The 23,339-nt window shown below is 46.3% G+C and overlaps 1 protein-coding gene and 3 long non-coding RNA genes across 5 annotated transcripts; 3 read left to right on the top strand and 1 right to left on the bottom strand.

The window, feature by feature from the left end:
• The first annotated feature begins 1,282 nt into the window (after positions 1 to 1,282).
• LOC114060021 lies at positions 1,283 to 20,230 on the top strand. Its single transcript, XR_003571800.1, has 3 exons — positions 1,283 to 1,395; positions 2,027 to 2,228; positions 20,220 to 20,230. It is a non-coding gene; the product is annotated as an uncharacterized LOC114060021 (long non-coding RNA).
• Positions 6,438 to 8,804, top strand: LOC114060019. Of its 2 annotated transcripts, XR_003571799.1 has the most exons (3): positions 6,438 to 6,842; positions 7,600 to 7,698; positions 8,664 to 8,804. It is a non-coding gene; the product is annotated as an uncharacterized LOC114060019 (long non-coding RNA). The 2 variants fall into 2 exon arrangements; XR_003571798.1 differs by lacking the exon at positions 6,438 to 6,842 and having other exon boundaries at positions 7,402 to 7,698.
• On the bottom strand, positions 10,376 to 12,028 carry STBD1 (starch binding domain 1). Its single transcript, XM_027889152.1, has 2 exons — positions 11,761 to 12,028; positions 10,376 to 11,667 (listed from the first exon to the last, which is right to left on the bottom strand). The coding sequence occupies exons 1-2, from the start codon at positions 12,026 to 12,028 to the stop codon at positions 10,862 to 10,864; spliced, it is 1,074 nt and encodes a 357-aa protein (XP_027744953.1). The 3' UTR covers positions 10,376 to 10,861.
• A 438-nt stretch (positions 20,231 to 20,668) lies between the features above and the next one.
• Positions 20,669 to 22,751, top strand: LOC114060018. Its single transcript, XR_003571797.1, has 2 exons — positions 20,669 to 22,000; positions 22,649 to 22,751. It is a non-coding gene; the product is annotated as an uncharacterized LOC114060018 (long non-coding RNA).
• Positions 22,752 to 23,339: the final 588 nt, after the last annotated feature.

Below are 23,339 nucleotides of genomic sequence, written 5' to 3' on the forward strand. Positions count from 1 at the left end.
CACCTCACTGCTAGGGAGTAGCACGCAATGTTTTTATTTTAATAATTGTTCCATCCAGATACTCATTTGCTCATGACTTTTGCTGCTTTTTCCTTGCATGCTGACAATTCTCTGGTTTATTTACTGCCTCAAAAATACTATTTTGGAAGAGTCTCTACGCCTTACTTTTCTAAGTGTGATTGGTAACTTAGTTGAATGCGTAGAATTTGTTGCAACATAAAAAGTTCCACCGTTAAAAGATTGAAAGTAATAATTTTGGTGATTAAATTGGCTTTTTTTTGTTTTCTGCCTGACTTCACTTAGAGCTTTGTCCTTCCTTGTTTTAGGAGTCCTAATTTGCCCTGCTATCCACAGGGTGTTATACATTAACCTCTTCAAAGTAACAGGATTGACAAGACGATACTTAATAGCAGAACATCGAAATTACTACATTGCCGGCTACTGAAAGAAGCTACTGTTTGGCGAGATGAAAGTTAGTAACCAATATTTTCTTTCTGGAAGAGGAGTGAGCAGCTGAGAAGTGAGCACGAGCAGGAGGGGGCAGCACTGGCTGGTAGAGCTGACAGTGCCTGCAGCTCGCAAATAGCACCCAAAGCCCGATGGAGAGAGATCATTGTCTGGTTTGTGATTGTAGTGGACAAAATGTTAGGAGTAGCCTTAATTTGGGAGAAGGGTTATGCTGCTCGTACTCTCTGCTCGCCGCCCTGTGCTTTTGGCTTCTCTGTGGTTTTGTTTATGTCAAGCGCTTCTTGCGTAAATTGTGAAATGAAGAAAAAAGGGGGGGGGGGGGTGAAACCAAACAGAAAACCCCACAAACCCAGGCAAAATAGAGGAGAGGCAAACCAGCCATTTTGACAATCGGGAGGCTGGGGCTGCTTTTCCTTCCATGGTTCTTACAGTTCCTAATTTCTCCATCTCAAACTTTCCTTAGAGAACAAGCAAGAACCCCCAAGTCAGTGCACCCACATCAGGTCAGCCACCTGGAATCCACAGTTTCTCAGCTCCATTCCCAATCAGAGGAAGTGAAGAGGATGTATGAAAACCAGGTGTGTATGGATTTGTGTGGTAGCATTAGTGCCAATGAAAGTGAGTGTCTGGGTATCTCAAATGCTGCACATACACCAGGGAAGTCTTTTGACAAGGGCTCTGCTGAGCTAAAAAAATAGACGTTTGGACTTGTTTCAAGTAGAACCTGATGGAAAACCAGACTAAATCCAACGTACTGCTTAAAATAGAATACATGAAGATAATTCATAATGAATATTTGTCTTTTTCCAGGTCGAAGACCTCGAGAAGTGGTTGCACCTAGCTCGCTGTGAGCCAACAGAAGCTCATGCAGAACAGGATCAATGTGGCCAAGAATCTGGAAATCTGAGGGACCAGATTCAGTCATTGGTAAAAACAAGTGATTGCAGTGAAAAAAAATCTTGCTTTCTAAAAGCCTGTCCTTACTGCTGGTGTTCACATTTGAGTCTTGGTTTTTTCCCCTTATAATTAAGTTTGAGCATTGTTTTTAACTAGAAATTTGAATTAGCTCTGAAAGGCCCAGAGGCTTTTTCCATTAGCAATGCAGGACATCCAGAATTAGGATTAACTTTGTCCTAAATTCAAAAATCACAGAATCCTATGCAAATCACATTAAAGATGCTGAGCAACTTTCATTTAACCTCACAGTTACTGCTTTGCTGGTTTGCATTTGGTGTTGAAACGGCATCATTTTCTTTCCTTATGTAGCTTATACTGATTTGGGGATATATACAAATGACATGAAAGGCTTCAGCATCGAGGTGTTACATGCTTCAAAATAATTACAGCAGCAATATATGCAGTTGAAATATACAAATTTGGAAGGAAAAGTGGAGGAGATGTCAGACTGGTTTAACCAACCCTCCTCCTCCTGCCAAGTGGAAACCCCTGCAGCAGTTCCTATTCCACTGTGTAACTGGGCCATTGAATGCTGCTAACGTTAAGAGAACAAAAGAAGCCTAAATTTGTTTAGCAGGGAGATGACTTTGATTTCTCAAAGATTAAACTTCATAAAAAAGAGATAGAACTAAGCCTGGAAAAAGAGCAGAACAAGCAATTTTGGGATCAGAACACAGAAAACAGCATCACCATGGGCCAGCTCAGGAGGCAGCTGGACAACAAAAACCAGCAGGTGCAGGGCATGGAAGAGGCAGTGAAGGAAATGAGGACAGAGCATCACAGGCAAATGTAGTGCCAGGTTGGTGATTTTGGCTATAAACCTCCAGAAGGACATTGTGGAAACTTCCAGTAAGTTTGGTGCTGCCAGACGTACCAAACAAGCTGTTGAAGGTGGTATTTTGGGTAGTGAGCATGTTTGCAAGAGTGATAATTAAAGGCCTCTATAGTTCTTTTTTTCGTGTGATATTTAATGAAAATATCATGAAGCTTGTGTTTATAACTCAGTGCCATGTCAGAATTCCTTCTGACAAAGATGATTCCTAGACGCTCACTTGTTTCTTCTGTAAGCAGGTTGCAAAGGGTGAGAAAGAAGCCAGAATATGGGAAGTGGAGGCCAGACTGAGCAAGCTGGAGCTGGAAAAAGTTCAGCTGGTTAACACATGCACAGAGAGGCTCCAGGCAGTTAGAGATGTGAAACGGGAAAAAGATCAGCTCGTGGATGAACTCCAGGCTGGTAGGAGCAACCTAGCTGGCCTTGCAGGTAGGGAGCCCCAGCTCAGCTCCCACAGCTGCTAATTTGGGCTGGTGTTAAAAATAAAAGAGCAGCTTGTTCCCTGAATCCAAATATGGCTGCTGGTACAGCAGGAGATTTCCTGCCAGCATGGGATGGTCGAGTTCCTTCAGGGAGCTGTGTCATGGCGTGGGATTCTGGCACAGGAGGGTGGGAATACAATCTTTATGGCCCATCTCAGTACCCTGAGCAAAACCACTTAGAACTGCCTGGCTCCAGAGAGGAAAAAAGATCTAGTAAATCACAGAATGGGAACTTGACCCCTTTTTGCCGGGTGTTATTTAAGAGCAGTAGTGGATCTCTCTGATCTTCTGTGGTCAAATTCTGTGGGGAACCTCTGTTTTTCCACAGGAGCTGCAGGGCCCAGGCTACTCATCAGCTGCTGTGGCGTGTTGTGCCTCTGTCCCACCTGCACCATGCTGTCCTGCCACCTTCCCTGCCCCTCAGGTGAGCACCTCCTCAGGATGGGAACCTGCACAGGAAACCAGCATGTTCCAAAGAGTGAAAATATCATGGAATTTCTAAATGGGAGAGCATCGGGTTCTTGATAAATTTAATCATCTGATTGATGTTTAAATCTTTCTCCACACTGGCCTTCACTGATTTTGACCAGTTTTATCCACATCCTTGTCCTTCGTTTTTGTACATCTACACTTAGATTTAAATTCTGGTGTTGTTCTGATTTTTCGTTACAGAAACATCAATTCAAATCTCTTATGAAAAAAAAATATTTTTTTGCCATTTTCTGTATAAGTTTTGTAAAAGTCTCCAGAAGGGACCTGATGTATCTCCAACAGGTGTTTTATTTATTTTTTACCTCAGAATCTGCAGGAGATTACAAGTTAGTACAGACATTTTTCAGTAGTATTTTTTAGTTTGCTTTCTGATGTGGTGGCAAACATTTACATCAAGGAACAAAAGATAGTTGCCTCTGTGAAATCCCTGCAGCGTCAGGCTCTCCCAGTCTCTTTTCTTTGAGTTAATCAATTTCTACTTCTCAGGGTAAAAGGAAAAAGGAGTGATTTTTAATGCATTACCACGGTGAGGACCTACCAGATTGTAGAAGCACTGGAATCAAAGTCTGCTTTAATCTTCTTGGTTCCTGCATCATTAGTTCCTGTACAAAAGGAAGCAACTCCAACACTTGAGACGGAGCAGGGTGATAGTCTGGTTCCTTAGCTGGAATGTGGGAAGGGTGGGTTTGGTCTGACCCAGTATCACTTGGATCCATTATGAAGCTGAGAGCTTGTTCTCTACATAAGCCCTGCTGAAACCAGTGTGTTCCCATTGGAAAGTACTTTTTTTTTTTTTTCCCCAATGAAAATAGGGTAGCAAAACGTTTGCAGCCAGTTCCATCCCCAGGTGGAGCAAAGGTCAGTGGGAGCAGCGCTTTGAACATGCAAAGCGCTGGGTAGTCTGAAAAATCCAGTTTTTACAGAAAGAAAGGGCTCTTTGAACCAGGCCTTTGCCTCAGGTGTTGATCAGTGAAATAAGGGTAATCTTGCAATTCATCTCTGTGGTGGCTGTGAAAATAAAGGGGTTTCTATCTGCAGACAGCTCAGCTGTTACAGGAATGGGTGCTTAGAAAATACCCTGCTCTGCTCCTCTCTCTGTCTTCAGCGCTGTGTCTGTGTCCTGTACAGCAATCCCTGGGGGCACAGGTTAAAAATGAGAAAACAAGAGTGAAGGGGGTAAAGCAAGAGTAAAACATGTGCCTCTGGATGAGTAGAGCTAAGACCTGACAGTCAGAGTGCCTGCGTAAATATTTTGTAACCGAATGGTTTCATTTCAGACGCCTTCCAAGGTCGACATTTTGAAGGAAGAACCACTGCAGGATCTAAACAGGATTCTTCAAGAATTAACAAGCTCAGACAGTGACGTTCCCCCTGTGGATCTCAGTGGCAACGGTGGGAGAAAATCACCTTTAGCAACCATGAGCAATGCAGTGTAAGAGTAATAGATTTGTTTCTGTTGTGTGCTGTGTACTTGTAATGCCCTCTAAAACTGGGATCTGGCTCCTCACATGCCTCAGGAGCACTGCAGGATGTCTTTTTGCAAGAAAGTTGGGTTTTACATATAGGCTTGAGATAATCTGAAAACTTCCAAAGCTTCTCTTGTTTGCCAGGTTCCTCAAGTGCTTCAGGTGGTAGGGAAGTAGAAGGTGACTACACCATTTGCCTCTAGCACTTGCTTTTTGGTGTTTTAGCTTTTATTTTGGTTTAGAACTCCTGTCATCTTGTCCTGCCTCATGTAAATATCCCCTCTCTCATTGCTGAAGCAGGCAGTTATTTTTTTTACCAAACACACGATGATGACAGTGGTACATGAAGTCGAAAAATCAATACAGCACATACAACATGTTTCGAATTCAGAACATGAGGATACTTCACAAAAAAAAATATGATTCGTGGATTTTGACCAGGATTAAATCTAAACTGCTGCTGAAGAGGCTGCTATTGCAAGCATGGGGAAAAGGATATTTTAGGACAGTGAGAAGTGCTTTCACTTAGCTGAGTAACCTGCTTCTTATAGTACTCATTTGAGATTCAGTTTCTAAGGCTTATTTTACACAGCCTCAGTCCTGAGCTTGTTTGTGTTGCTTTATTCATAATGCTAAAAGCTTCCTGGGAATTGCAAAACAAAGCTGTGGTGTTGCTTTCATCCCTCTGAGAAAGAGCTCTCTAACTTACATCGTTTGCTTTTCATTTCCATGTATAAGACCTGGAGATTCCATGTGAGAGCTCCACGTTCTCACTGTGGAGCCTGGCTGGCATGGCCAAAACTTAACATAATCCTTCCTTGTGCTTTCAGGAATCCTTCCTGCTCACACCCTGCAGGTCTTCAGTCCCGACATGTTTCCCCGCCCTTCACACCCCTGGGTAAGTTCTCACTGGCTGCATTTGTGCCATGTTGATGTCAAAGTGGAACATTACAGATTAGTACCAAAAAATATAGTTCAAATACAGTGTATTTTCTTGGGTCGTGTTACAAAGTTTCTATTGCACTTACTGCAAAATCTATATCTTGCTACAAAGCAGCTCCTGGAAGGCTGATAACTGCATACCCAGCATGGATAACTTCCATGTTAGTCTTGTGTAATTAGCATGGATAATATTGTCACGTTTTTGGAACCTCAGTTTAGGCTCCTGAGTTCTGCATTCGGGTATTTGGATGTGGATGTGCTTTGGAGAGGAATCAGCCCATTGCAGAAGCTGTTGATTTCCTTCCAGGTACTGGGTGGTCAGAGCCTTTTCAGCTGTGGTGACGTGGATTTAGTGACCTAAACAGAAATATAAGGATGTGGCTTTGAGCAGCAGGGTTTGAAGATACTAATCTTAGCCACCTTCTGGGTTCTTTTACCCTCAGATTACCGATTCTGTGGAAATTGCCTGCAGATACTGATATATTTCATTGCTCTCTATTAGAATTTAAGGCACTGTGCTTCGGAGACAGGCTGGCGTCCCTCTGTTTGTTGTGAGGAGTAACTACTACAAGTACTGTCTTTATATACCTGAGTATTAAAGGAAATCTCTTGGGTAGTTCCTGTCAGCTATCTGCAAGGAAAAGGAATGCTGGCTCTCCAGAATGTGCAGCCACAGCCCCCCAGTTAGGTACATCCAGTCCCATTTCCTGATCCAAGAGTTTGGGTGCCTGTGCCTTTCCTTCACTCAGTTCTCTGCAAGGAGGTTTATTCTGTGATAAATGAAGTATGACCAAAATGTAGCATCTAATTAAGGTATTAAGCAGGGAGGAGATAAATTCCACACACCACTAAATTTAAGGCCTAAGTAAATTGCTGTGTTTGGGAATAAATAAGACTGTAGGAATTCCCGACATCGATAATTGCATAGTTGTGGTGGTTACTGTAACACATTTAGTAAAGTTCTGAGTCTGACTGAAAATACTGGTGTAAATTTTATCTTCTGTGAACTCTGATTTAAATGGAATATTTAGATAATTGACAGTTGCATTATTATAATTATTAATTTTATTATTATTATTTATGATTTTTTTTTTCCCCTAGCTTCTCAGCCCGTGGAAAGTAGCAAACACACACCAAGGAGGCTACACAACAAGATGGAAAGTCTGGAAGACCTGGTGGAATTGTTACAGATAGAAAACCAAGGTGCCAGAATTTACCAAAAATGTTCCTATTTTGTTGAAAAAAGCCCCACTCTCCAGAAACTTTTCTTAGTACCTGCCAAAGCACTTTTACATCTTTTACTACCAGTCCCCACGTGTCCATTATCCTGCTTCTGGGAGATTAATCAGATTAACTCCACAATGCCCCTTAACTCTAATAAGCCTCAAGATCGTTGACAAGTCAGTTGTGGCAGCTGCTTGGTGGTGTCCTCGTGGGCTGTCATGTCCAGTTAAGGGAAATTTTTAACGAGCTGATGACGCAAGGTCCTCTTGACTCCAAAAACATAGTTCCGTGAGCTCCCGAGATGGCAGGATGCCAAGTCAGATGGCGCTTCTTCTCTGTGCACTGTTTATTATTGCATATTCCAGTGGCTTCCCCTTTGCCCTTTTAAGTCTTGTTGTGTAGATTTGGGAGGTTATCATTCCCCTGCATCATCGAGCGCATATATGTGTCAGGGACATACAAGTGACCTGATGCAGGGAAAACTAACCAAGTTATTTATTTAATTTTTTAAAATCAAATGTGAGCGTTTTTGTTCATTGCCACGCATTAATATCCTCAGTGGTTTTGTCTATATTCACGTAAAGAATTGCAGACTAAAGCTGCATTTGTAAGGGCTTGATGTGTACAGCAAAACATGTGGGAGGATATTTGGAAGCTTCAGGTGCTTGCACCTCAGGCCTCGATCTTTTGAACATAAGGTGCTGCTCAGCTAATCTGTTCTTGCTGCTATTTTCAGCCACGTCACCAGTGATCAGAACTCAGGAGGTGAAGACAAAGAAATCCAAGGAAAAGGAGAACAGGCTCTCCAAGTGAAGATGTTAGTGATTCCTTTCACGTAGGTACCTTGTGTTTAAAATGTGTTATATTTTTTAAAGATAAATAATCAGAGTTCTTCCAGTTTAAGTCTTATTTATAGTTTTTACTTTTAAGTGAGCAGGAAGTACAGAGGAGTAGAAATACATGCAAGTTAGAAAATACCCTGGCCTTGAACACTGCCAGTGCCTCACCTCCCTCACAGGGAAGGATTTCTACTGTATATCTACCCTAAATCCTCCCTCTTTCAGTTTGAATTTCATCCTATACCTTGATTTCTTTAAACAGAATGGACTCATCAAGTTTTAGTTGGAATCTTGTGCGGGGAGAAGAAATTAGTGAGTTGTTCTAAGCTGTCCTCTGTTATTGTTGACGGTATTTCAATCCAGGTGATTTTTTAAAATATATTTTCTAATTATTTTCCCCCTGTTTCTGATCATTTTTGCAACATGTTGCAAGCTTAGTCAAAATACAAATAAAGGCATCTTCCCTTTCCTAGGAATCGTTTGCAATGAAAATGAAAGGATCATTTTAGATGGCTCGTGTATCACAGTCTGGGCTTGCCATAGACATTGGACAAATCTACCCAAATTTTCCTTAGAAGAGGGAAAAGAAGAGGGTCAGGGTTAGGGTCAGGTGTAGAGATTAAGAGCCTCCAGCAGGTTGGGAAAGGTCACAAGTCTCAGTTGTGTTCAAGGAGCCAAGCTAAAAAGAGTTTCAGAAGCTGCAGCCCTGTGCCAAGGGCAGGGAGCAGGTGGGGACGTCAGAGAGCCAGAGCAAAGGAAGGGACATCTGCCAAGCAAAAAGGCAGCTTAACATCCTTTTGCTGGAACCCCATAGAGTTGGGAAAAGTCTGGGATTCCTCCCTGCCACCGGCAGCAGGCAAAGAATTGGCCTGGGGAGGCAGCAGGCTCGTAGGTTCTCAGAGCAGCTGCACATCCTGGACTCTGCAGCCCTAACAGCACTCTGTTATTCCATGTCACGCAGGTGGATGGCACAGGAGGGCACCCCGGATGACAGCCAGCCCCTAAGAGAGAAAACCTAATACCAGGCTAATCTGTGGAGAGACTCCAAACAGTAAGTTTAACTCCCAGAGAGAATGTGGGATGGGCACGTGCTTTGCCAAGCGAGCGAGGTGCCATGCGCGTTTCTGCAGGAGACTTGGAACTGCTTTATGCCCGGTCCCCTCAGGCTGTGCCTGCACAGCATCCAGCTGCAGCACTCAGCATCTGTACACCAGACTGCCTCACAGGCAGGAGCAGATTGCATTCCACCTAAAAGGAATCAAACTGTTTAATTTGTCACAAGTTTGCTGTCAGGGCTCTGTGGTTGCAGGCTTTGCGAAGCTGTGAGCGAGACAGTTTATTATTTGCTTGGAGATCTCCTGAGGCTGTTAGATCCTCACAGGAATGACAACAAGTTGTTTCTCACATGTAGCTGCATTAGTCTCACAGACAGGACATTGTATTAGACAGGTGTTAGCTGTTCCAGCATCGTTATTTTTATGCAGCAAGGCCACTTTGTTTAAGGCTACCTCAATGCTTGAGTGAATATGTTGTTCAATAGTGAGAAAACACCTCTGTGAACCTGGAGAAAATACTAATCAGCTCCTCCAGAAATACTGAAATCCAGACTTGTTCTTTCACCGTACCAGTACTATTTAATTTACATAGCATAGGCCCTGCTGGGCAAGCAGTGAGGTGAACGGCATAATAATTTAGGGGTGATTGCGAAAGTTCAGTGCAGGTCTCCGTAGAAACCTCACTTGATCATTCAGCAAGACGATACAATGGTGAGCACTAGGAGTTGTCTGGGGGATCAAAGCGCAGGGTGTTTAATTAAAAAAAATAAGCTGCTCTCAGTTTGAGAGAAGTCTCAGGGTTGGTCTCTGACATGTTCATCACTGCATTAGACAATCTATTCTAGTGTTGGTTAAGTGGCTTTCTGGTGAATAACTTAATCTAATAGCACAGTTAATCTCCTCAGACAAGCCTCGAATGTGTGTATGAATGCGCTCAAACGGCAGCAGTGCTTTTTGAGTTGTCAGTATCTCACTATTAGAAGAGCTTGCATTAATGGCAAAGAGATGTGTAATCACCTTGAAATTGCGTGTTTTGCTCTGACTTCAGTGATTTCAAAGATCAGCTTCTATTGCAGCTGTACCTCTGTGTATCAGGTATATTGTCACCTTCAGATTATTGTTAGAAAAGCCAAGTGTAGAGGATGCATTTGGGGTTGCTTTACTTGAGAAAATGAAAACTCAGTATTTGTGCTGAAAAGCCTGGTCTTAAATAATTACAAGTTTCAGTAAGTATATGCTGACAGTACTGTGGTATTGTTCTTCAGTAGGCTGAATATGCCACCTGACTCTGGTGCAGCCAGAGCCCTATTCCCTAGCCATCCCAGCATTCCAGGGTTTTTCTAAAGCCTGCTCCCACCCCTGACAAAGTAATTCATTAAGCCCAGACAGTCCTATCTGACCTTCGCTCTCCCCTCAGCAGGAGAGGAGCTGTCTGCCAAGCCTTTCATTTGAGCCGATATGCTTGCTGGACAGTAGGGGGTAGAGGATGAACTATTTTGGGGTTCAACCTTTGTTATTCCCAAGAGTGCTGGCTGCCTTTCAGCAGTTCCTTAGCACTTAGATTTTGGGTCAGGTAGCTCGCTTGGGTCAGAGTTACCAAAATGAGTCATGTCACTGGTCAGCTGGTACCGGGCTGTCAATCTGAAGGTGTTTATTGTTTACTTAATACAGTACATAAATGAAAACACTTAGGTTGCTATTACAGTGTTGGTAACCACACTTCCCAGCACGCTTCCCAAGCCCAAGCCATCGGCACCAAGGTGCATCCCATAAGCCCAGTCAAAGCAACACAAACTCAAGTCCGTGGTCCAGATTTACCTGGGCAGGCAGGCGCTCGGAATGCTGCTCATGCCTTCTAAGCCTACCTTGGATCTCTTCAGCACGTGTTTGCAGTTGATTTTTCAGGTTGCCAAATGTTTTCCTAAAGGGGATGGCAGAGATCTGCTGCTCACAGGTTGGTTCAGGCAGGTTCCACACAGGATTTCCAGAGCTCTGCACTTGAGAGGGTCTCCTACTGAAGAAGGGGAGCCCCCCGCTAAGGTTTAGGGGCTCGGTGACTCATCTAGGCAGGTTTGCCACTAGATCAGCAGCTTCCAACATCCCGTTAATGGTATCCCCACCACTGATGAACAATCTGATCTTCATGTTCAGTCACTAGGGTTCTGTTACTGCATTCTTCCCAGCGTCTGACCTTCCCGTTCTCCACCAAGATAAATTTCCACTCCAGTCTGGTGTCTGCGGGCAGACTGATGGACTCTGACCAGAAGCCGTCCTTGTCGCACTTGAGAGGAACGTAGCTGTGCCACTGGCCGAGACACTCGTGGTCCCCGGTGACACCGATGAGCTGAGCCTCGGAGTGTGTGATGTAGTGCACACGGAAAGCCACGTGGATGTTCTGGAACATGGGGGGCACGGCTGCAACCCTCTTTGCTTTCGAGTCCCCATCGCAGCAGTCTCCTTGTTCCCATTCCCTGCTGTCGGAGTCTTCCGTGCTGCCATCCTTGCCGGCCTCCCCCTCCACCAGGTGCTCAGAAACAACTTCCCACTCTTCATGGTCCAAGTCCCTGCTCTCGGCTGGCTGACTCGACTGCTCCTCGCTTCTGTCCTTACAGTCATCCTCAGAGGCTCCTGCCAAGTTCATCACGCACCATCCGTCACTTGCCTGTCCCACCTGGGCTCCCGGGCCCCCTGCCTGGCTGCCGGCCGTGTCATCTGCGTGCTCCCCGGCGTCGGTGGCATCCTGCTTCGGGATCTGCACCTCCACGGGTTCACCCCGAACTCCGCCGCTCTGGACGTGGTTGATCTCTTCCCTCGGAGCAGCCGCCAGATCCTCTCCTGGCTTCGGAGCGCCGGCCACGGCAGCCGCCACCTCCTCCCGCCGCACCGGCTCCGCGCTCGCCTCGGCATCCCCTGCAAGCGACATTCGGGGAGGAGGACGGGGATGGTTAAGCGGAGGAGCTGCAGCCCCCCCGAAGGCCTCGCCCCCGTCCCCTCCGCGGTTACCTGTGGCCGCCGGCTCTCCGCTGGCCCGCCGGGGCCCCTCTCCGCCCGCCGCCGCCGCCGCCACCTCTCCGCCCGCCGCCTCGTCCCTGCCGTCGCTGCCGCCGTACCAGAACCAGGCGAGGACGGCGGCCAGCAGCCCCACGAGCAGCGCGGGCAGGAGCCCCGCGGGCCAGAGCCCCGCGCTCAGCCAGCCCCAGGCGCGGGGCTCGGCGGGCAGCGCGGCGGCGCCGGGCGGCCGCACCACGGGCGGGCCGCGGTCGCGGGCCATGGCCGGGCACTTGCAGCGAGAGGGGCCCCGGACCGGGGCCGCCCCCCCCGGCAGCGCCTTAAACAGCGCCCCGGCCCCGGGGAGGAGCCGCGGCGGCGGGCGGGGCCGCGCGGGGGAGAGGCGGGTCGGGATAAACTCCAAAAGTCGGGGGGAAAAGTTTAAGGGCTTCGCATGGCACCCCCTTCTCTGCCTTCTCTCCCTTTTTTTCCCCCCTTCTCTTTTCCTGACTCTCCGTAACTTAGCCGTGCTGCCACTTAAACCGATGCAAAGCTGAAGGGAGCTGACAGGTAAAAGGTGAGGACTGAATGTGTGAGGTTCTTAGCTATTTTTTGCCTGAAAGCAAGCGCTGGAGCTACAGCAACTGCAGATTGTGAAGTTTCACAGAATCACAGAATTGGCAGGGTTGGAAAGGACCTCTGGAGATCATCTAGCCCAAGGCAGGGTCACCTAGGGCGGGTTTAACTCCAGCAGTGCTGGTGGCCTTAGATGCTCTAACAGGGGTGTGCCGTGGGTGACTGATATGCTGGTACGTTTGATGCCTGTGCTGATGAAAGTCCAGGCTGGCTATCCCTGAGAAGTGCGATGAATTCAAGTACTAATTCTGTAACTCCTGCATTGTACTCTAGTGACTACAGCTGGATTCCTTTACATTGCCCTGCTCTCCTGGCTTCTGTATTATATCAGGAAGCTTTTTGGATTACCAGGACTTCAGAGTCCATTAGTGCAGAGGATATTTGATGTTCATTTTAATTTACCTTCACTTTACTACGCTTGAAGTGATAATGTCAAACTATTTCAAAATTAGAGGGTATACAGATAGATCTTACTAGGAACCTGAGGAATTTAGTAAATGCAGCTTGGGACTTTGTCTTTTGAATTGGTGATTCTGGAGTGACAACACGTAAAAATGTTTATAACACCAGAGATTAACACTAGGGAAGGAGTTGGGGGGGGCAGTTCCACTCAGTTCTGATTGCTGCCTTTTTTTAAAATCCATTCTCTTTATCTGACCAAAGGTGTTGCCATGACTGGATCTCTAAGGCCCACTGATGAGATTTTACTCACTATCTCATTAGAAAAGACAATGGCTAAGTGGATGTCCCAGTAAGTCTGTTTCCAGTGTGTGAACTTCTTAATCTTTCGGTGTCATTTAGAGCAGCGCTGCCACAGCTTATCGGGACAGCAAATGTCACTCGAATTTATAGAAGCACAAATGTGCAGCCTCCGTGGTGCGGTTCCCTGGCTGATCTGGAAGAGGGTGTCCTGTGCAGATGCACAGAGTTCTTGATCTAAATATTTTTCCTTTCTCTGCTTACCACAGTAGCTCAGGCACGGTGTCCAGAGCGCTCCCCCAGCAAAGCGCTGAGCTGGTGCGTAAGTCAAAATGTCTATTTTGGTCCCTGGACGTGTGGGATGTGTCCTGGCATGCGCTGAACGTGCACTGCTCGCATCTCCTGCTCGCTGCTGCGGGAGAGGCGAGAGCTGAGGGGCCGGGACCTGCCTGGGCACTTTCTCTGTGGCTGCGGGTTTGGGTGCGCTCTCTTTTACAAAACACTGTTGGTGCTTCAAGGTGCAACTCAGCCTTACTGCTTAAAACAGACCCTTGGCTGTAATGAGTTGTGCTAAATACTGAAACTCTGCGTAGCAGGTGGTATTTTGGCAGTTTACTTACCTTCCTTTTTTCTAGCCTTCAGAACAGAGCCAGTTGTCCCCTGCTCTGTGCCTGTGCACCACCTTGCTCAGCTGGGATTGCCAGTTGGGGCACCCACGCGCTGCTGTTCTGTAAGTACTATGTGTGCACTGCAATTTAAACTTACCAGTCGCCTCCCTGCAGCAGAGCAGACAAAACCCATTAATCACTGTAGCATTGCACTAAAAGAGCATCCTTCTGCCAGCCCTCAGCACAGATGAAGAGGTAGTGCTTGGAGCTGTTAACCCCACATGTCTTTCCTGAAACATATTTATGCTGGATGTAAATAGTTTTAGTCATGGCTGTAGCAGTGACACCCTGTCCAGGCAGCAGCCGAGTTGTCTGCTTTGGAACTCCTCTTTTGATGCCTATAATTTATTTTCTGTTTCTTTTTCTTTTTTGTTGTTAGAGCAAGGTTCTTAGTGGTGAACACTAAGGCTGAAATTCCTGAATTCTTGGTTACTTATCAAGTGTTACAAGCAGAGATACTGGACAGGAGAGAGTGAGAAGAGTCACTGAGGGACTGAGGTTCCTATTCTTAAGCAAACACGTGGATCATTGCAGGCAGTAACTTAACCCTGGCTTTGGTCCCTTCCTCTCTAGGAATTCATTAAATGCTCCCATCCCATGGAATGTGGAGACTTCTGCCTCCTAAGAGAATTTCTAAAGCAGATTAACAGAAATGCTCCAAAATGTATCTTAGGGGTTTTTTTAAAGCTTTTGCCAGAACCAAACAAGGTGCCAGTGCAATAAAAGGCTGAGGAGGCACTTTCTGAAAGTCCCGGGGACACAGTTTTATTTCTAATTATTTGAAACCTTTAGTTTGCTCATGCAGTCATTCCTGATGAGGCCTTAGTTTGGAGAAGGCCACCGCTGTTTGTTTAGTAAGTGGGGTGGCAGCTGCTGGACTGTATTTGGAAAAGCTGCACGTGACTTTGCAGAATTTCCAGCTGACTGGCCCAAGATCAGGAGCCTTTTCACATTTCAGAACCAAAACAGGCGGGCAGATATTTACTCTGACAGCTCAATAAACAACTCTGCAGCCATGGCTGTTGTTAGGAAGGGCTGGCCCACGGGCACTGTCCCAGAGGAGCTCTCTGGATGTTATCCTGTCAGCTGTGCCATCTAGTGTGGTGACAGGGAATCTCGACTGAGAAATATCCCACTGTCCTGGCTCTGACGGTCGGGGATGCTATTTAGGGAGCACCTTTGAGCTTGGCCACTGTTCTGATCCCGTGGAGAGAACTGCTCTTAACAAACCTTGTGTGTGTGCAGTGCTTCCTCCATTTTTACAATGCAACAAAATGGAAACGTGAGTCAGTAAGAAAGACAGACAGATTTGGGAGCCCTGTTATTCCCTGTGGATGAGCTGTCATGGCACTGGAAGTGCTTAGGTTAAAGTAGCATTCTCTGAGAGCCAGGCTAAGATCTGGGGTTTAAGACACTGCTGTCGTGGAGGTTTTCCTGGCAGTTGTTTGACACTTTATTGTTGGGTCCCCGCCCAAGCAGGCAGACAAATGAGAAGGGCAAAGTATTCATATACTTTGGACCTGCTTCACACCCTGGGAGGAAACCGCAGCCCTAAGTGCCATTCTGTCCCACCCCTTGCCCGTATTATTTGGAGTATTATTTGGAGTACCTCGGCTGTGAGCACTGGGCACTGTGCAACATTGCACAGCAGTCAGCAGGTGGCACAGGAGGAGTATGGCTGGCAGGAAAAGCTCTTTTTTTTTTTTTTCCAAACAGAGGGGAGATGCTTCTTCTCAGATGCTGTTAGCTTTTTGAAGAGTGTTTTGCAGTCAGATCCAGGCCCCTGCTTTCCATTATCAGCTGTTAAAATCTCAAAGGCAGCTAAAAGGGACCTCGGGACTCCTCTTTAGGCACTGTGTCATTTTTTAAGAACAGTGACCAAACCTGGACACAGACATCACCCCTAGAGGTCTTACCCAGGTCTTACCCAGGCTGAGGAGCACAGATGGTTATCTCCTGGGGGTCTTTGTCCTCAGGATAAGATGCTTCCTATTTTTTTTTTGCATAACCAGGATATTGCTCATAGTTACAATCAACCAAAATCCCTGTATCCTTCCCATGCTGAATTCCTGCCTGGACAGCTTTTCCTCAATTGCTGCTTGCTCAGCTGAGGAGTTCTGCTTGGAGAAGTCATTTGCCCCTGTTCTTGTTTTCCAGGTTTTGTCCAGCATGTCAGGATCACTTTGAATCCATTTGAAGCCCTACAGCATCTTTGTAGTGTTTTCCAGGGGCTCATTGAATAGGAAGCTGACTGATTTTCTGTCAGTTTTCAAGGGCACAGCTTGCGAACCAGAGTTTTTCCATATTATAATGCATTTTGTCCTTGCCTTAGCTGACTCAAATGGTCTAATACCTTTCTCTCCTACTTACCCATAGTAATCTCACTTGGAATTCTTTCTTGAGTTTGAAGTAGAGCTTATTGCTTGCCCTGGCGGGTCTCTTCCTGCATGTCCTGTGCTTCCTCTGAACTTCTGTGCTGCGACAGTAACATCAAGGAATGACAGCTTTCCCTACATCCCTTTTCCTTGTAGCTTTGTTTCCCATGAGCCTTTATTTGCCAGCTTTTTCCATTTATGAGTCACTCTCTGTGCAAGGCACACTTTCTGTTTTACTGTTCTCCATTCTCATTTTCCCTACCTGGTACACATTCCCCGTGCCCTTCCATGAGTGGGAATGCTTTTTGCCTCCTCCCAGGGTTAAAACAGAGTGTGATAGATTTGGCTGAATTCTGTGAAATGTAAAGTTGTCTCAAGGTCATTTCGGACTTCGTAGGTCATAGATGTTGAATTGTAAATAAGATTTTCCAGCCAAATCCCACTGACAGACTGCCACGGTTGTCTCACATCCTGGAGACATTATGCTTTGATTTCCATGTCAATTCTTGACATTGTCAGGCCCTTGGAAAAATGCAGCAGAAAAGGCAGCTCAGTATTTCTTTTTAGGCAACTTGTAATACAGAAATTTATCCCAATTCAAAGTCTGAAGAGCACTGAGAAAACAAGTACAAGTGTGAGTAGAATCTTCTAAAATTCTAAAATACCAGAAATGCATTTTTAGCTCCTGAGAAGGAAGAGTTCCCGGGTGGATGTTCTGGAGGGAGCTCAGGTAGAGTGTGGTCTTATTCCCCACTGTTCCTCACAGCATTTACCCATCTTGTCAGGCTTTCCAGGCAAATGTCTTTTGCTGGACGTTTTTCCTGAGAAATGAATATTTTTGTCCTCACTGAAGGGGACTTTAGAGCCCGTCATCAGCAGGCTCATGGAAACACAGCTTTTGTACCATCTTAAATATTCCCTGGGATCCAGTGCCAGGCATAACAGTGTGGCTATCTGAGCAAGGATTTGGCTGAGCTGTGTGTGAAGTGTATCTCAGTGAATAGCCAAGGCTGTGTGGAGGAGTACAGCAGAGATAAGGCACAGAGAGCTTCCTTTCTTTTGAGGGGCACTTTCCTCCCCGCTAACCTGGCTGAATACTCTTTTATAGTGCTTTTTTTGTCACTGAGTGCAAGTATTTCATTCTCAGGAGGTTAAGGTGGTCTTAATTTTCAGCAGATAACGTAGACCCAAACTTTCTAGAGTTTCTGAACATGGGTGTTCATTCCCCCTTATTTTAGATGCTGCTTTACTGAAAGCAACAAGCAATGAAATTGTGTTATAAATCACATTATATAATTCAAAATGAAGTTGTAAATTCCCTAAATTAGCTTTTTTTCCTTGTTTTCTGTTTTGCCTGACTGCTTATGAGGATTCTTGTGAAAGAATTCTCCCAAGTCTGTAAGCTCTGATGGTAGTGTTTATCTTCATGACCTGAGGAAGTTTGATCACGTATTTGATATTTGAATCTTAATCTCTTATCAGTATTATTATTATTAATCATATTTGATTACGTATCTGATACTATGGAGTTTTCCTCCCTGAAATAAAAAGCCAGGGATATAAATAAGGCAGCAACAGGAGTCCTTCATGTGCCTTGAAACATGGTTTCGCTGCCATCAAATCTGTGTGTCCTGCTCTGAAACTGTCCCCGCAAGTTCCTCTTTCCCGAGGTAAATGTGTGAGGGAGGATGTCGCTGGTCACTTAGTCATGTGCTGCCTTGGTCTGATGACAGGAGAAAGCGTGAAGTGCTTTCCCATCCAGTGGTGTTGGGGGAAAGGGCAAGCCACAAGCCAGCACTTGATGCAGTGACTGCACCCTGAGCCCCAGGTCACATGCTAGAACCAACCAGGGGGGGATTTCCTTTGCTACCCCAGAGTATTCCCTTTGGAGTCAGGGGACACAGCTGAGCTATCCAAGGTATTGCAGACTGTGCTGAAGGTTAGTGGTTCCCACCCTAGGGCCCGGCTCTGCTTTTGGCCATAAGATGTTAAATACTCACAGTTGGGGCTGGCAGGGCCAACCGAGCGTGACAAGGAATGGGGACAGAGGAGCTGGATTCTGGAAAAGGCATATGGGCCTGGAAATCGCAAAAGGGTGCTGGGTTGTTTGCCTGCCTTCTCAGAAGATTAAGAACAGATCCTAAGGCAGGAGATTCTATAGGTTTCCTCCCAGGATTAGACCCCAAGGAGCCCCTTTGTTCCTTTAACTCCTTGCACATCATTTCCCCCATCCTTCTCCTGCCCTGGTCACTTAAGGCCTCCTCCTCTGGCACATTTCCAGGGAAGCTGGTGCCTGTCGTGCCCTGAGGCAGTGCTGGGGCTGGGAGCTGAGGCTGTCCCACACACAGCCCCCTTGTGTGAGCTGGCAGGCAGGAGCTGTTTGTATCCAGGCTGACATACAAAGCATTTGTTTGCCAGTGGCTGCCACCGACTATCCGGGAGCCGGGCTTGGGATTAAGGGTGACTCATTGTGCCCGTATTTCTGGGCCTACCAAGTGTGCATTTGAGTGCAGTAGACATTGGGAATCAGGGAGAGACTCCCAGTGTGAGCCTTTTTGGTCTTTCCTCGTCTATGTTAACGAGTTTGATGCACTCTGAGGACAGAGACCACGGGCTTTGTGCGTGGGAAGACTCCAGAGAGCTCAGCTGTGCTGCTCAGGCGCCACTCAAGCTAAGAGACTCACATTGCAGAATTTTAATCAGAGTTAGTTCAGTGTCTGAGTAAATCATAATGTGATGCAGGCGGGCAAAATCACGTAATTGCAGCCTTCAATACCTGTGTTTATTTCAGGAACGGGGGAAGATCTCGGGCTGTGACATAAGGCAGGCTCAGAACAAAGCAGACTCTGATTGTAGGTCTGCAGCCTCTCAAACGCAGTTAGCAGGGACTTTGAAAATCCCTGGAGCAAGACCTCTGCTTTTCCTCAATAAACTAGCGTGGAGAGGCAGTGTGCATCCAGGCTTTACTGCAGCAGCAGACATCCTGAGTGCCAGAATCTGCTCTGAACTCTTCCAGATCAATAAGCAGCTGAGCATAGACTAACAAAAGGAAAACAAGACTCCTAGAGCCTGTCTTATCATCTTCCAGTGGAGCATCCTTCACAGAGTGGCATTCCTGTGGGATATGACTCACAGGTGGGGGAAATGCGTGTTATTGGTTTGCTAATTTTAAATGTGCTCTCCCTGGCACAGTTCACTAAAAGTAAGTGGGGTTGTTGAAACTCAGCCAGCCTGAGTCGCAGATGGGGCAAATAAATGGAACAGGTCTCCCTCTCTGCCCCATTCCCCTGGGAGGCTTTGGGTCAGGGGCTGGAGGGTTCACCCACTGCTGTGAGGTTTGGGCCCTGAAATCCCACTGACGGTCCTAGACTGTCATCCTCCCTTTTTCAGGAGGTGTACATGTCATACTATAGGAAAAGGTACACAAGCACCATTTATTCTGTTTGAATGACAGATTCTTTATAAATTGTGGCATGTTCAGGGTTATCAGGAGAGGTTTTCAAGGCTGGAGGGTGAAGTCTCTGCTCTCCAGTGTCTTATACTGATGGGAAAGTGTATGACCAATAAAGTACCTGACCTGCATGACTAACCTGACCCTGTTAGCCAGCTGTGTCAGAAACCTGCCAGCTCCTTATGACTCTCCATATAGTAAGATCAGGGTTACAATTTTATGGTGATTCGGGCTTTGTTGGTTTCCTGTTTCTAATCAATAATGAGGGGCAGGGGGTTTGTAAGAAAAGAGGGAACAAAACCCTCGACTGGTTTTGCATTTCTCCAGGGTTGTTTTTGCCAGGTTCTCCTATGCTGGGAGCAGCATGGGCACATATCAGCTTTGGTTCCTCCCTGGCTGCTCCCACACTTGTGCTTGTCCCTTGGTGTGCAGAGGGTGTTCCCAGCAGTCCAGGGCTGTTTGTAGTGCTCAGCAGGAGCAGGACAAGTAAACCTGGTTGGTCCTGAAGCTGCCTCAGGGCTGTATAGAAGAATGAGGGCTTGGAGAGGTTGTGTCAGTCTCCGTGGGCAATGCTTAAGAGGATAAGATCAAGCACTTGAAAGGCAGTGTTCTTCCTGCTGCAGTCTGCATGGCAGCAGCTAAAAGCTGAATTAAGGGAGTAAAACTCTGGCAGCAGGAGCTTTACTGATTAGATGGGCTTGGCACTGCAAGCCAGGCCCTCAGCAAACCTTGAGCAGGTTATCCAGACAGTGCCGCTTGCCAGAGCCTCCCATCCATCCCAGTGCATGCCCTGCAGCTTCCTTGCCTTCCTTTCCCAGCAAGATCTATTTGACAGCCCCTAGTGACATTCTCCCACCCCAAAATCTATTTCCTGCACCCCCCCCCCATCCCATAGTGTGGTTCCTTGGCCACGTCCAGCTCAGGAGTGCCCTGGATTCATCTCCGTGCCAGTGCTGAAAACCCCACACAGAACTGTGGGGTTCAGGGTGAGGTTTGGAAGAAAGCGGAGCTGAGTGAGGGGAGGAATGTGGGTGAAGGGGAGCAGTGAGGGAGGGGTGGCCTGCAGCGATGCAGACACAGTTTGGCACCCCCGAGTCACAAGGCTCCATGTGCAGAAGCAGCCGGTGAGTCAGGGGAGCAGCAAACGAAACCAGAAGTAGCTGATGGGTGTGAGTGGCTGCCCTTGCTAATTCTGGTGTAACTCAGATTATGAGGAATATGGCTCTGTGTGTGTGCCGTTGTAAAATGTGCTACGTGATCTGTATCACAGTTAGGACATGTCTGTCTGTCTGTGTCTTACAATCCGTGAGGACTGTGGTTATTTAACTGGAGAGTGTCAAAAAGAGGAGAGTCAAGCAGGCCCAAATTTAAGAGGGAAGAGCATTTTTGCTGCTGTTCTGGTAATAGTTAAAAGATTAATTTCCTCCACAGCAAAATTAAGTGCTGTAGGCAAATCCCTCGTCTCCTGAGTTGTCACTGTCCCAAATCTGGCAGTTCTGACCAAGAGCAAAGGCTGCTCTTACACAAGCCCCAACTTTGCTCCCAGCCCTCCTGCAAGGTCGCTGATGGTCCTGGTAATAGCAGTGTGGCTCTGCCCCATAGTGAACTGCTTTCCTGCCAGCACTTAATTTGCACTGTGTGGGAAGAATAAATTAAAGCTTGAGACAGTGAAATGCGATCTCTACCCACTTTGAAACCTTTCACAAATGTCTCAACTCTCAGCTGAAATCAGGATCTTATAATTAGGTTATTATTTTATTAATTAAGCATGGAGTACTAGAAACATACCCAGTGTGTGTGAGTTCATTGATGACGGGGACGTGTGGTAGCTGTGCAGGGAAAGCAGAAGAGCAAAGCCTCTGAAAGCCAAGTTGTAGATAGGTAAGACAGAAACTGGTAGAGCATTTATTAAGTAAAGCACTTCTGTAGTTGCAGCTGCATTCTCAGTGTTGAGAGGAAACTCCACTAGTGTTTTGTGTCTGTGTGCCCTCGGGTCACGGCTCCCAGAGGAAGCAGTGCAAGACCTGGATCCAGTCGGACGTGGTGTGAACAGGTCTGGCAGCATGGGCAGATGATTGTAGCACCAAATGCTGAAGTAAGGACAGGCACGATTCCTATCTGGGATGTTGAAGATGCATGGAGTGACATGGATGCACACAGAGACAAAGAAAAACACCCCACTCCTTCTGTGTGCTGTTCCAACCCTTTATTGTGGCCAGCACGAGACATTCACTGGAGAAATGGCTGATAGTTACTAAACCCCAGGAGCAGGATTAAGGATTTCTGGGATCTGTTCTGATTTGTCTGATACTGTGCTCTGTGATTTCCTAATTCCTTCCCTGAGAAGCTTTTCCCTTCCCTACGTAGACCCCAAGGAGCTGAGTAACTGGTGTTGCACAGAGTGAAGAAGCCACTTGACAGGCTCAGTAAGTTTGGCTTTTTATGTTTCTTCAGGATATTCCCAGTGCATGGGACAGGGCTGTTTCATCACCTACATGCTTTCCAGAATGTAGGCCTGGTCTGCCTCTCTTACTTGTAGTGTCATCGTGATTTTGGAAAGGGAAGATGTGCCTCTGCTTGTTTCAGGGATCTGCAGCTGCGAGACGGGATTGTGCCCTGAGCCAGCAGTGCACCCACTGCATTCCTGTGCTGCACTTCGGAGGTGGAGTTGCTCCTCACGGGAATATTCTCAATGTGTCCTGGCCAGTGAGCACTTCCTTGATTTCCGAAGGAAAATAATTTGTCCAAAAAAAAAAAAGAAAAAAAATTCACACTGAGAGTCTAAAAAATCTACACGGAGAAAGGATGTGGTTCTATGCATCACATGGGTAGACTTTTATAGAAAAATAAACCGAGATAGTGAATGAGGCAAACACAAAATTCTGCAGAAATCTTTGCTTGAGCTATAAATAGTCATGCCAGGGTTCAGCAAAAAGAGTTTCAGTGATCCCGTGGTCTGCAAGGATCCTTGATCTGTTTCAGTACCAAACTAAAGTTAGCCTTTGAAAAACTAAAATATCTCCCAATTAAGACAGAATTTCTTAAATATTCCTGCCTTTCTTTTGATTTTCCAGGGTTTCAGTGCTCAGATAAACCAGCATGTTCTTCAACATCATGAATAAAGAATTGCCTGATGGCTGTGGAAAGTAGTTCTGATAAAAATGGCTCTGCGTAACTGGAGAACTGCTGTATATTCCTGGTCTTGCATGTTCCTGTGCTCCTGTATTTATCTCTGATTTGGGGACAACAGCCCTGACGTTGGAGCGTGTGCATCAGGAGATCCTCCCTGGAAAACGGAAGTCATGGAGCAGTTAAACTACCTGAGGTGAGACAAGAAAAATTTCTTCATTGTGCTGTTTCAGCAGCCGTGGAAAATGTGTTTCATGTGCTGCAGGAGGAGGGCTTGTAAAAATTGTCACTGCAGCTGGTCCCCACCAAAGGCCAATATTTTATGGTGGAAGGGAAGCTTTATGGTTTCAGAGAGAGAATTCCCATGGAAGACAACTTCTAAGGGAAGAATTCTACTACTGTAGTTAAATTAGCCTTTAAAACCAGATTCTAATTATGTGCTCTGTCGTTTGGGTTTTTTTGGTTGGGGGTTTGGGTTTTTTTTCTTTTTGAGAGATAATGATGAAACAGGGCTAAGAACACCACGCTGGAATGGGAATCTAAATAAAAACAAGCTGCCAGGACTTTTTTTTTTTATTATTATTATTACTGCATGGGTGGAACCACAAAAATTTTGGTCTTCCAAACAACTGTGAA

The sequence above is a fragment of the Empidonax traillii genome, unplaced genomic scaffold (assembly GCF_003031625.1).
Source record: "Empidonax traillii isolate 1590-97213 ecotype Southwest subspecies unplaced genomic scaffold, ASM303162v1 scaffold255:size705445, whole genome shotgun sequence".
Classification (NCBI taxonomy): Eukaryota; Metazoa; Chordata; class Aves; order Passeriformes; family Tyrannidae; genus Empidonax; species Empidonax traillii.